Below are 11,007 nucleotides of genomic sequence, written 5' to 3'. Positions count from 1 at the left end.
GCCAGAGGCATAGGGCTTACACGAGTCGAGTATATTGTGTGTAGCCAGAGGCATAGGGTCTACACGAGTCAAGTGTATCGGGTGTAGCCAGAGGCCTAGAGCTTACACGAGATTAGTGGAGTGTGTCGGAGGAAGAAGAGAGACCACACGTTGTATTGTGATACCTAAAGGATTTAATAAAAGTGTGTTACCCGTCAAGAAGTTCCTGCCGTCAATTCCCATACTTCACCTGTATTGTACCTTCACGGGAGGTCTGACACATGCCCGTTAGCGCCCGCCACCATCAGAGTCACATAGGTGGCAAAGGCCCACTGTGCCAACCAGAGTGTCTATGTTTCACCGTGTTGTAGAAGACCACCTGCAATGTTAGGCCGGTGTCATGATAGACCCTGGCATGGCCAACTTACATGCCGGAGATGGTTGAGATCCACTCATCGCCTGGATGGATAGAGGCAAGGCATGTCGTGCGGGACGAGTCGTCCTCCATTCTTGCAATGTGGCCAAACAGATGAGACACATCTCGAGTGGACGATGTTGCGATAGTAAGAAGACCAGTCCTCGACGAGACTTTGGCATTGGGAACACAGTCGAACCATTCGATGCGAAGGAGCTGATGCTTACACCACATACGGAAGGAAGGCGTGCAGACTGTTTGAGTCTGATTGCAGGAGGGCCCACTTCTCAGCACATTACAGCAGAGCTGGCATCGCGCGAGTCTCGTATATTCGGATTTTGGTAGATGTGCTGAGACGGCGTTGAGGCCAGATGTAGGGTAAAGACCGCACGATGGACGCAGCCAGGCCGATCCGGCTCCTGAGCGTGGTCAATCCTGGTCGTGCTGAATGTGCAACTTGCAATGTGTGCCTGGACACTCGCACGCAATGCGAGTGGACATCGTATGTGCAATGGGGGTAATCAGGATTAGGAGTAGGCATTGATGCCGTAAGGCACGACTGATGATAATAATCATCATCATATATTACTGTGCCCTATATTGCCATGAATCATATTAACAGGTTTGAAAAAATATCCATGAAGATATCATGTAAACAAATTAAGGCGAGATGGATGTGTCTGGTGCCTAAATAATTTCCGGAATAGGGTTCTGGACTGTTCCGGCTGAAATTGAGCACTGGAGTTCACACGCTTTGAAAAAGGGCCATTGCTTGAAACGTTGCCGATTGTATATATTTTAAGGCAGTGTTGTTGACGAGTGTGTAGAATGGGTTTTGTTTAGTTTTGCTTGTGCACCACTGCCAATGCACCAGCAGCATCACCAAATAAATTGGGGTTCCTGATGATTACACAAAGCCCATAACACTGGGGATCTGTGAAAAAGCTTCATAGCTCATCGGATTCCTCCAGTCTAAATAAAGATTCTGACAACCATTACTTTCTACCAAGTGAGCATTATCTTAATAAATATTTGTTTAGCACCTTTCCTCAAGCCGCTTTACATAGTTTTAAAAGTGGTAACACAAAATGGAGCAATTTAGATGGTAGGGCGTGAAAGGGTCGAGGAATTAGTCACCATAACACAGGTCACGCGGGGGTCACGTTAGGGCTACAGGGGAGGGACGGGACGAACTGGAGGGGCGAGGGGAGGGATTAGGAAGGGAATGAGCAAGGCATCGCTTTGGCGAATATAAGCAACAGAATAAATATAAGGAACAATACGCCTCCTTCACATGTCTGTCCATCCACATGTACATGTATTATTTTACACATCTCATCAGCCACGCCTGGCCTTCTTCTGGGAGATATTGTTCGGCAGAACTGGGTTTCGTCGGGGTAAACTGCAGACCGGTAATCGACGGACAGCAGCACCAATTGATTCACAATTTAAATTGTTTACTAATTCACCCATTTACGAATTAATTTGCAAACTCGCTCTTCATGTCCTCAGTTACCTCTCAATTAACGAATTTCCTTATTATTTCACTCACCAATTCACTCATCCATTCGCGCATTGATAAGTTCACGCGTCGACGAAGTCGTTCATTCCGCTCAGTTTATTAATTCGCTCATTATTAACCAGTGCCGAATAAAGCTAGTGCGGGGCCTGTCGCATATGTTATAAAGGGGCCCTAAATTTAAAAGCACATAAATATAAAAAAGCTATTTTTTTTACTTGCATAGTAAAGTTATTGTATTTTTTCATTTGCGTTACTACCAAAATGATACGACAAATCGCTAATATTAAACACACAGTCGTTGATAAAAGTTGAAGGCGGTATAATACTATAGTACTTTTAGCTTAAATTTTTTTCATTTTATTATTTTTATTTAACATTTTTTTAATTTTAGTATTTATTTTATTTTATTTTTCCATCTACGCGACTTTACAGAAAGAACCAAAAATATTGGACTATAACAATAGAGCAAGTGCAGCATCACTGAACCGGAATTAATAGCTTGAACGCATTTAGCGCGGGGGCCCTTGAAAGTCCGGGGCCCGTAGCATTTGTAGCTACTTTTGCTACTCAAATAACAATTCGGCACTGGGGTTGAACCGATCTCCGACCCCCACCACGACCTCTCCGCAACATCCATGGGGAATCGATTCCACAGCGCTCCACCGAAATATTCTCGGAATCGATCCAACACGTGGCAGCCCGCGCACGCGGAAGTGGCTCCTGGCTTTGCGTGCGGAGCAACAAAAGCTGCTCCCACTCGCGCTCCGCTAACCCCAGGGTCTGCCAGGCTCGTGCCCGATTAGCTTCCCCAGTCTACTGCAGGCGAACTCCTCTGCGGTCCGGCTCGTCGGCAGCCTTAACAGCCCCGCAAGCCGCCTCCTCGACAGCCGCTACGGCCACGGTGCGACTGCGTCGCGCGCTTTCGAATGCGCTTCGGCGGCCGTCTGGAACGTTCTTCCATTCGGATGTTCCGGAGCTATGCACTTTCAAATGTTGATTGAAAGCAACATTTTTTCTGAAACTGCTTTTTGTGTTTAGTTTGTTGGCCTTAGCCCCGCCCGCACCTCCGATTAGCAGGATATGCTACGTACGGCGCGAAAGAAGTTCAACATAGCACACACCGCGACGCCACGCCGCTCTACAGAGTCGCTTAATGACCTCGCTCACAAGGCCACTCGGCGAGGCTGGCCTGAACATGTGCGCGCTATGGCTCTCGGTGTGGATTGTGGACGTGTGTCCGGGTCCAGACCAGAATAGGAGCACCACAGCGCGGGCTTGGATCACTACCTTGGGCAAACGCTTTGTCTTTTTCAACCCCGAATTCGCTGCCTCCTCTCTCTCTCCCTGTTGACCCGTGCGTGGCACTGCAGTTTCGGCCATGAAGGATCAGCGACAGGTGAAGACGACAAGCGAGGAGGAGGATGAGGAGGAGGAGGATGAGGAGACGGATGAGGAGGAGACTGAGGAGCACCTCTTAGGCTCGCCTGGCTTGAAGAGGGCGCGCCATGAGGTCATCGCCTGCAATCGCTTCTGTACGTTGCCAGACCGGGCTTACAACACGAGCGTAGCCTCGGGTCACCTCCAGCCACATTTCGTTGGGGAGGGATGGGAGGGATGGCGTGGATTTGTACTAAAATAAACCACGTAACTATTTCGTTTTATTTCACCAGGTGAGGCCCACGATAGCTATTTTTTTCAGAAGCGACCTGGCCACAAATGATATAGCTCAACGAAGTGGCTTAGCACGTGGACATTTATTGCAGCCAAATATGTACTGTACTTTAAACGCATGTTTCTAAATGTGGGGAAAACCGGAGGACCTGGAGAAAAATCTACGCGACCACGGGGAGAACATGCAAACTCCAAATATACAGGCGTCAGGTTTGGGATTGAACCCACGACCTCCTGTACACCTGGCGAGGTAGTAAACATCTTGCCACCGAATCGCATTATTAGCACCAGGCCTGCAAAATGACGAACGCTGCTGGAGGCCTAACCATAAGATTGAGGAATGGGCCCCATGTTCGTGTGTACTCTTCGTCGCTCAGATGCCCCAGTGCTGAGATTGGGCCGAATTAATTTACCCATTGAGTATGGGAGGGGCGTTCATAATTCTTCCACGTACTCAATATGGTTATCTTGGACTTGGTGAGGTTTTCCTAGTTAAAGGGCACCATTGTTATGAGATGCAGCAGCTGATTTGCAAAGTATGCCATTTAGTGCTATCACTACACATCACCTTACCTGTGCTCTCCAACAGCAAACATCCCATCGGTCAAGATATATCCACGGCTGGATGAAAGCCTCCCCAGGACTGGCACCATCTCTCATGGTTGCACGTTTCTCCAGACTAATAAGGGGATCTGGTGAGCACTTGGCAGACGATGGGGTGTGTTCATTCGTTACAGGGCACACGTTAACAAAGCCAGCGGGGATTTTTGGGAGGAGCACATGGCTGATTGAATTGCACGAGGCCTTGCTGCGCCACCACTGGGTCCGCGCTGCTCATCTCCTGCTGCCTGCGCTTGGAAGCCTGGAGTGGTTGGGGAATAATGTCCTACCCGAGGTGAGGGACGTGTGAAAAGCTGATGTCCAGCGGGACGTGTGAGTCTGTTGTTAAAGGAAGTGCCACCATACACAGCCAGGCCTCGCTGAGCCTTAAACATTTTTATGGAGGGTCCAGATTCTGATTTTCAGACTTTTTTTTAGCACTGTACATATCTGCTTGTCATCTTGTGCATTTGGACATAATGCTGTAATATTTGTATTTGTTCATGTGGAGTTTTAGGACATCTGATGTTCATGTGATATTACACTTTAACATTACCATTTTAAACACCGTAATTATTTCATTAAGCAGAAAATAAAATGTTGGCTGTATGACCTCTTTAAGTCAGTAAATGTTATGTTTTCTTTTAGATTTATTGGAAGGCTGGAGCTGAAGTGATGATGAACCATCCACAGAGAAGTATGGAGCAGTTCAGCCTCTTTGCAAACAGGATGAAGTCATTTTCGAGAGATCTAAAATTGAAGGTAGTTTAACAGAACCTCGCAATATTGATGAATTCAAATTTAAAAGAAACGTGACACTCGACGCAAACACTATTTACATGCAGTAGGTCCTTTACCGAAGTTCAACGGAAAGCAGAATAGATGCCAGTATATGAATCATGTTGTGTTTATAATGAACACTTAAAATTCTGTATTAGAAAACAGTCTGGCTGGCTAGCTGGCTGTCAGGCTGGCTTGCTGGATGGCTGGCTGGCAGGACGGTCACGTCCGAAGGACATGCAGGATGCAAGTAAGCTTAGAAAAAAAAAGTATCACTTTGGTGCCCAGGCAAGTGCGAGTTTGCCCACGGAGCGAGGTTGTGTGAGAAAGGTTCTTGTGCCAGCAGCACAGCTGTGTTATGTGGAGACATCAAGCCCGCCTGTGGCTGTACATCAAGTCTCTCACGCATCGCTTTGCATTTTGGTGCGATCAGCGCACTTCGCTCTCGACGAACTCAAACAGAATCGGAATATTTCAACTGGAGGAATCTGATGAGCTGTGAAGCTCTTTTTCGCAGACGTCCAGTAGCGGCGCGTCAGAACGTTACAACTACAAACGATACAAAAACACGATAGGAGGGCACAGTATAGAAAAGGTAAACAAATCACGTAAAAACAATTAAACCAAACTATACTTTTTATCTTACCAGGTAATGCCCATTGAGCAATTAGCTTATTTTTCAGATGCAACTTGACCACAAATGATATCTCAACAAAGCGGCTTATCATGTGGAAATTCTAGCAGCAAAATAATCTAAGTGCATGTATACACGGCAAAAATAAATATCTGCATGGTGTCTTGGCAGTGTGCGTCAACGTTTTCTTCATATTGAAACAAGTTCGGCTTGCCATAGTGATCGGCCTGGGACTTTAGTGATCATTATTCTCATCACCTCCGAAAGAAGTCCATACATCAACGCATGTGGATTTTACTAAAACTGCTATGTACAGTGGGACGTGCCATCCTACGTGTCTGCATTCAGCTGATCTGCTGTTTGGTCCCTTTACCACACCAGGTGTGTCTAGAGCATGCCTGGAACCTGCTGTGCGAGGGGCGGGTGCAGGAGGGTCACCGTGAGCTTATCGCCTTCACTGCGAAGCACAGGGACCTTGCCTCGCCAAGCCGCGTCCTGCTCGTAGACCTCATCCAAGGCTATTGCGGTCTACTTCACTACTATGACTGGCAGCAGCAAAAGGACCATCTTTCCAGTGGAAATGGTACAGTGTCATTTGGTGTGCACGCTAATAGCACTTGCCCCAGCAGTCTGTTAAGGTTGTACGGGTGGATCTTTGTCTTTGTTTCGGCGTGTATATTTCCATGCTTCATTTTATTAGGTTTTGGAGTTCTTAATTTCTTTGCATTAGTCGAGCTATTGCTCTCTCTGCTAAAGGTTTGTTTTGCCGTGTTACAGTTTTTTTTGCACAAAGGAAACATGTCTATTTGTTTTGATTACGGTCATGTCGTGATTCAGACATGGGCGATACGCAGACCAACTCGGCTGCCGTGAAGGAGATGCACCATAGCTTCCGGAAATCCTCCTTGAACCTCATCAGTATCCTGCAGAAACCCGGGGTGTGGGACATATTCACCCCGAAATATGTGGAGGCACGTATTAACAGTTCTACGTGACATAAATAAGCAACATATCCACAATATACTTCGTTATTGTATTCAACGGCCTCCGTCACGTCTTCCTTTTTGCTTACCACCCTTTCCACAGCTGTTGGAGTTTTACGGGAACGTGGACGAAGCCCACGAACTTCTGGAGAACATTGCGTATGACAACAAGTACCCGCCCAACCCCAATGCTCACGTCCAGCTCTACAACTTCCTCAAGCAACACGACGCTCCTCAACAGAAGCTGCTGGGCGTGCTCAGGGTGCTGCCTTAAGCCACCGTTATTTGCAAATCAAATGGAAGAAAACCCGACATTTTAAATGTTTTTTTTTAATGACTGTGAACATTTGCCGTGTAGTATGTTGCGTAATTTTTTATTTACTGCTAAGGTGAGGTGAATGTGGGTTATGCATCCCTCTTTCAAGACGCACTCATAGGCCAGGTAAAAATTTGCCACTGCCGTTCCACAGTTTAATTCAAGCATCAGTTTTATGTGCTGCTCTCGCAAAGCAAATGGTTTTCGTGTCATCTACATAAATAGTAAATTATCACGCGATTCAATCATAATGTAGTACCATGAACGGAGGATTATATCTCAAATCGATGCACAGTTACATGCCTAACAATGGAGTCGTTAAATCGGTGTTCACTATCACTGGTTATACTTGATAAAAAAAGTGTTCAGGGGAAACGCATGACATCATAAATGTCGTTTATTGTCTTTGTTGCATGTGTAATTTCAACAGGTCCTGCATAAATTGGTGCCATCTCATGAGCTGATGCTGGAATACAGCCGATTGTTGCACGAAAGTGGTGAGTTTCTGCAGCCCGCTGAGCTGCAGCGAGCACAATGCATCGCGCGTTACATACTACGTGGGGGGCGTGCCTGTTCGTAACGCACATTTTATGTTTTACTTTAGGGACGGACACGATGCGGGAGAGCATTTCTGTGCTGATGAGCCTCCTGGATTACTCTCCCTGGCAGAGGGATGTGCGACCTTGGCAGAGTCTTGCAGAGCTCATCAGCGCTTGCATTAAAAAGTACAGTATGCCGTCACATGTAGACGCAGTGCGTTCCGTAAATCCTTTGCACGTGCATGCCACGGTACAACATTTCTTGCAGTTGCACGTTTGCAGGGGGGCTCGCAATTCGAATAGTGACCGCCCTTACGAATGTTGCGACTGTATTAACCGTAAAAAAAATATTCACCCGTCTGATTTACGGTGGACGTCATTAGCAAGGGTTAGGACGTTGTTTGCTGGCATCATTGTACACCTTTTGCTAAATTTGAAGAAAAAATTGCAATTCGAATCTACAAAGCAACTATCGCCCCCCCCCCCCAATTGCGAAACATTTGGTAGGACCTTTTTTTATAAAATAAAGGGAAATACACTTAATCATCACAGCGGTTGTAAATCCACTGCTGGATGAAGGCGTCCCCATATCATTTGGCCATGGGAGTTTGAAGAAACTTCGTGTGGATCAGTGCGGCTGGGTGAAGTTGGCTACATACAAAACTATAAATTTCCACTGATGTTATCCATAGCTTGGAATCAAACTCAGGTTGCCGGGTTCGTAGTGCAATGCGTAAAACTAAATGACGCTGCTACACTCCCAAAATATGCCTGCTTTCAGACTTATTTGTATTAATTGCCACTTGGCTAATGTTTTTACGGTCATCCAAAAACTTAACAAACTGCATTTCTGTGGCATGTTTATATCTTGGGGTGATCAATAAAAACACATCAACACATATGAACAGACTGCTACATGTAAAGTGTGAGGGATGCAGTAGGTCCATGCTACCACTGTGTAATGCGCATGGTCTCTTGTCTGACTACCGCACAGTGGGAATGAGGTCTGCTTTTTCGAGTCCTGGGAAGACCGGATGGACTGGTGGCCAGGGTTCTGCTTCTGTGAGGACCAGGCCAAGGATGACTTCCACTACAATCCTCTCCTTGCATCCAACAAGGCCACTATAGCCAATGGGCTGATGGGGAAGAGTAAGTACACACAGACATAAATTTCGATGTAAGCTTTCGTGACTGCAGGGATTCATCTTCTTGGTTCTTTCGGTAAAGTCATGTAGAAGGGAAATATTAAAATAATAAAAATTAAACATAATAAAATAATTCTCACGACGTTTCGGCCACAACGCAAGCAGCCGTTCCCTCCAACCCAGCTTAAATATATACGCTCCAAGCCTGGGGTGTTTCATTCAGACGCTGTCTTCCCGACAGACCTGGTCTTCACCTGAGGACGGCTGCTTGCGTTGTGGCCAAAATGTCGTGAGAATTATTTTATTATGTTTTATTTTTATTATTTTATTATTTCCCTTCTATGTGACTTTATCGAAAGAACCAAGAAGATACACACAGACACATGAACACACATGGTGTGTGTCATGCAAATTAGTCACTTGTGTGAGCAACATTTTTACATTGGTGTTGTAAATGTAATTTTACTACATTTAATCAATCGCCATTTCTTTCAACGTGAAATTAAGAAAAAAACACATTTTTATCACGGAATCTAGTGTAGATTATTGTGAAACTTATTAGCTTAGTTTTGAATGTATACATGAATGCACAAGTTTAGCACGGTTGGCTACGTACGTTGCGGAAGAAGTTCAACATATATACACACGTGTCATGCATATGGATATCTATACTGTACATGATATATGACTGCGTGCTACACTTGCATACATAGCATCATACAGCAGTGTATGCATACATACACGGAGGCCGTCATTTTTTGCTTCCAAGATAAAAAAAAAAACAAATTGTCTCTGTTTATATAGTCGAGGTGTTTGTACCTGTGCCAAGCATTGCACACGGACTCTGATGTGGACATTCCAACTGTTTGATTTACGAGTACACGAGTGTGCTAAAATGGGAAAGTTTTTTGCATCTGCACGTGCAATTATTTTCTAAAATACAGTAAGACATCCTCCGCACTTTTGTATGATGCTGAATTGATACATGTATGACCTTCATTGCCCGTGTCTCTTTAGTGGGTTTTTTTTCTGTGGTCTTTTCATTTGACTCACTGGCTAAACATGTGTGGTTTGTTGCTGGGGTACACATGTGGTGAATGCGTCTGCGGGAACAAGTAAGTGGGAAGTCCACGCTGTGTGACTCATTACCTGTGTGCGCGCTTTGGGGAAAGAAATAAAAAAAAATGCGTGGAAAATGAAATTGAGAATTTGCAAACTATTTATCCATTCCTTTCTCTCCATCTACAGAAAATAAATACGGCGTCCGTGTGCGGGCTCTAGAGAAGAAAATTCCACCCCGCAAGAAGCATAAAACCTAATGTGTGTTTTTGTGTTCGTTTACAAGTATACCATTTGCCAATGTAGCTTGTTCGACATTTCCACTGTTGTAAATCAATATTTTGCCAAGTGAATGGTGATGACACAGTATTCTAAGAACTCATGTTTATACAGAGATTTCTATGGACATCTCAATATCCCAGTATCTGGGTTATCTGTTATTTCCGTACAAGTAACTTTTAACAGAATTTGAAAATAAACAGACCTTGGTGTTCATGAGTAGCATTGTAGAACCCTTTATGGGATATATAATTTCCAAGTTTTGTTTGACATCTATTGACAAGTACATCTTACATTTCATTGTCGCCAGTTTTTTGTATTGTGTAAATATTAAATGTAAAAAAAATCAATGTTAAGTTGTCATTAGTGGTTTGCGATTAATTGTACCTTCAACTTAATTTGTAATATTGTCAGCCGTGGAAATGTGCCGGAATGCTCCGGAACGCCATGGTGGGAGTTAAGTTTTAACACGACTGTTCTGGAAGGAATCAAGGATTCATATATATGTTTTAATAATTTGACTCGCATATAGACTCCGAGACTAACAGAGAGATCCACAAACACCCACAGACATGCATAGAGAGACCCACGTTCGTCATGAAGCTCTGCCTCCTCAGATCTAGTGGAGTTGGTGGGAATCATTTGAGTTCCAGTAATTTCCCATTTCCAGCGCTGAATATTTTTCAATAGATTTGCAAGCATTTTGTTCAAATGAGTAATTTATGTACATCAAGGCATTGTACAATAAATCTTTGCTTCGCTACCACGTGTTCGTGTACATTTGTAGTGTGCCGCATGAATGTTGATAATAGGATCTTGCCTAAGTTCTGGCGTTTAGGTCATACTGCATTTCTCCAGGTACCTTGAATGTCCTCTAACCGGCATGGTGTCACCTATGATTCAGTGCTTTGGAGGGGGTGCAAGGGTTTGTGGATCACACAGATTTGTTAAACTTCCAGACAAGCTGCGCTGAGAGGTAGCTAGGAGATGGCAGTACAGACAGTGGGTTTGTGAACATATCTGTGCAGACCTTTGAAGGAGTTTCGTGTGTGTGGTGGGGTTTCTCTGGGGACTCTGGTTACTCC

General features: G+C 44.8%; 1 protein-coding gene across 2 annotated transcripts; it reads left to right on the top strand.

Moving 5' to 3' along the window:
• Positions 1-2,604: 2,604 nt before the first annotated feature.
• Positions 2,605-10,674, top strand: TAF1A (TATA-box binding protein associated factor, RNA polymerase I subunit A). 2 transcript variants are annotated; one of them, XM_061558907.1, is made up of 11 exons: positions 2,605-2,811; positions 3,287-3,448; positions 4,325-4,482; positions 4,836-4,949; positions 5,983-6,184; positions 6,439-6,572; positions 6,688-6,846; positions 7,331-7,397; positions 7,505-7,625; positions 8,434-8,588; positions 9,833-10,674. In XM_061558907.1, exons 2-11 carry the CDS (start codon positions 3,295-3,297, stop codon positions 9,901-9,903), a joined length of 1,335 nt encoding a protein of 444 aa, XP_061414891.1. In that variant the 5' UTR covers positions 2,605-2,811; positions 3,287-3,294; the 3' UTR covers positions 9,904-10,674. The 2 variants fall into 2 exon arrangements, with proteins under 2 accessions (XP_061414891.1, XP_061414890.1); XM_061558906.1 differs by having other exon boundaries at positions 2,605-2,817.
• Positions 10,675-11,007: the final 333 nt, after the last annotated feature.

This window comes from Lethenteron reissneri, chromosome 25 (assembly GCF_015708825.2).
Source record: "Lethenteron reissneri isolate LAM-NWPU_2019-01 chromosome 25, ASM1570882v1, whole genome shotgun sequence".
Classification (NCBI taxonomy): domain Eukaryota; kingdom Metazoa; phylum Chordata; class Hyperoartia; order Petromyzontiformes; family Petromyzontidae; genus Lethenteron; species Lethenteron reissneri.
This window is presented reverse-complemented; position numbering and strand designations above follow the sequence as displayed.

Bases quoted from the DNA above. Each gene is read 5' to 3' on its own strand.
- TAF1A (XM_061558907.1), top strand. From the start codon at position 3,295: ATGAAGGATCAGCGACAGGTGAAGACGACAAGCGAGGAGGAGGATGAG. The intron at 6,573-6,687 runs GCACGTATTAAC...CCCTTTCCACAG, and splicing joins TCACCCCGAAATATGTGGAG to CTGTTGGAGTTTTACGGGAA. The intron at 8,589-9,832 runs GTAAGTACACAC...CTCCATCTACAG, and splicing joins CAATGGGCTGATGGGGAAGA to AAAATAAATACGGCGTCCGT.